Below are 1,049 nucleotides of genomic sequence, written 5' to 3' on the forward strand. Positions count from 1 at the left end.
CACCGGGCCGGCCCCATTCCTACTTGTTTTTAAAGGGTTAAATTATATGTCATACCATTAGAATTTTCCTAGAGAAAATATCAAGAGTCACTTCAGTCTCTGAAAGTTGTATTTTTTAGGGGCGACAGACTGTTTATTCCAGTGGAATGGCCTTTGGTTGATACTACACACGTTAATATGGTATAGGAGCTCTGGCAGTTTCCTCTGGGGTGAGAGTCTGAAGTGAGAGTAAGGGAATTGAGAGATGTGAGGCTGACAGTGGCGAAATGGCCTTTGGTTGATACTACACACGTTAATATGGTATAGGAGCTCTGGCAGTTTTCTCTGGGGTGAGAGTCTGAAGTGAGAGTAAGGGAATTGAGAGATGTGAGGCTGACAGTGGCGAATGGGTTGCATGACACGAAGAGCAGAAGTCAATCTAGTAACTGTCTCTAAACCAGTTTCAGCTGAAGCACTCAACTCTTACTTGTGTTTTCCAGGATATGAATGATTATCCTCCTGTATTTAGTAAACGAATCTACAAAGGGATGGTGGCTCCAGATGCAGTGAAGGGTACACCTATCACAACAGTATATGCTGAAGACGCAGACCCTCCTGTAAGTAGAAGACATTGATCAATACTCTGAACTGTAGTGAGACAAATCTTTAACACTCATTAGTAACCCAGTTCCCCAGACAGCAAAGGTGGTCCATGTGAGTCTCACTCTGTTCACTCATTCACGTTATGTTCTCTGCATCCACAGGTATCGAGCGTATTCTGAATGATTGAACCTTGGCAATTAGGGATATGTTTTTTGCTTTTCCATAATTCAAATTTTACTATTCACCAATTTATCTAACACTCATAATAAATATATGTGGAAAGAATGGCCTATATTTGGAATCACTATTATTTGAGCCCTTTATTTAGAACTATGCAAGTTTAGCTTAGTCTGAATAGGTTTTAAATTTATGTATTTTCGATGTTATATGACTTTTTCAAATTTTGTTAGCAAACTCTAAATCAACACATGACATAAAACTTATATTTTATGTGTTTATTTTGGTAA

The 1,049-nt window shown here is 38.7% G+C and overlaps 1 protein-coding gene across 1 annotated transcript in view; it reads left to right on the forward strand.

The window, feature by feature from the left end:
• The window catches only part of LOC103599321 (protocadherin-15), a gene marked incomplete at both ends in the record, with an annotated part of 204,472 nt that extends 203,876 nt beyond the window's left edge, over positions 1-596 (forward strand). The window contains one exon of the mRNA XM_008583428.1: positions 480-596. Coding sequence (XP_008581650.1) covers positions 480-596 — 117 coding nt within the window. The remainder of the gene's footprint in view (positions 1-479) is intronic.
• Positions 597-1,049: the final 453 nt, after the last annotated feature.

The sequence above is a fragment of the Galeopterus variegatus genome, unplaced genomic scaffold, assembly GCF_000696425.1.
Source record: "Galeopterus variegatus unplaced genomic scaffold, G_variegatus-3.0.2 Scaffold2913, whole genome shotgun sequence".
Classification (NCBI taxonomy): Eukaryota; Metazoa; Chordata; class Mammalia; order Dermoptera; family Cynocephalidae; genus Galeopterus; species Galeopterus variegatus.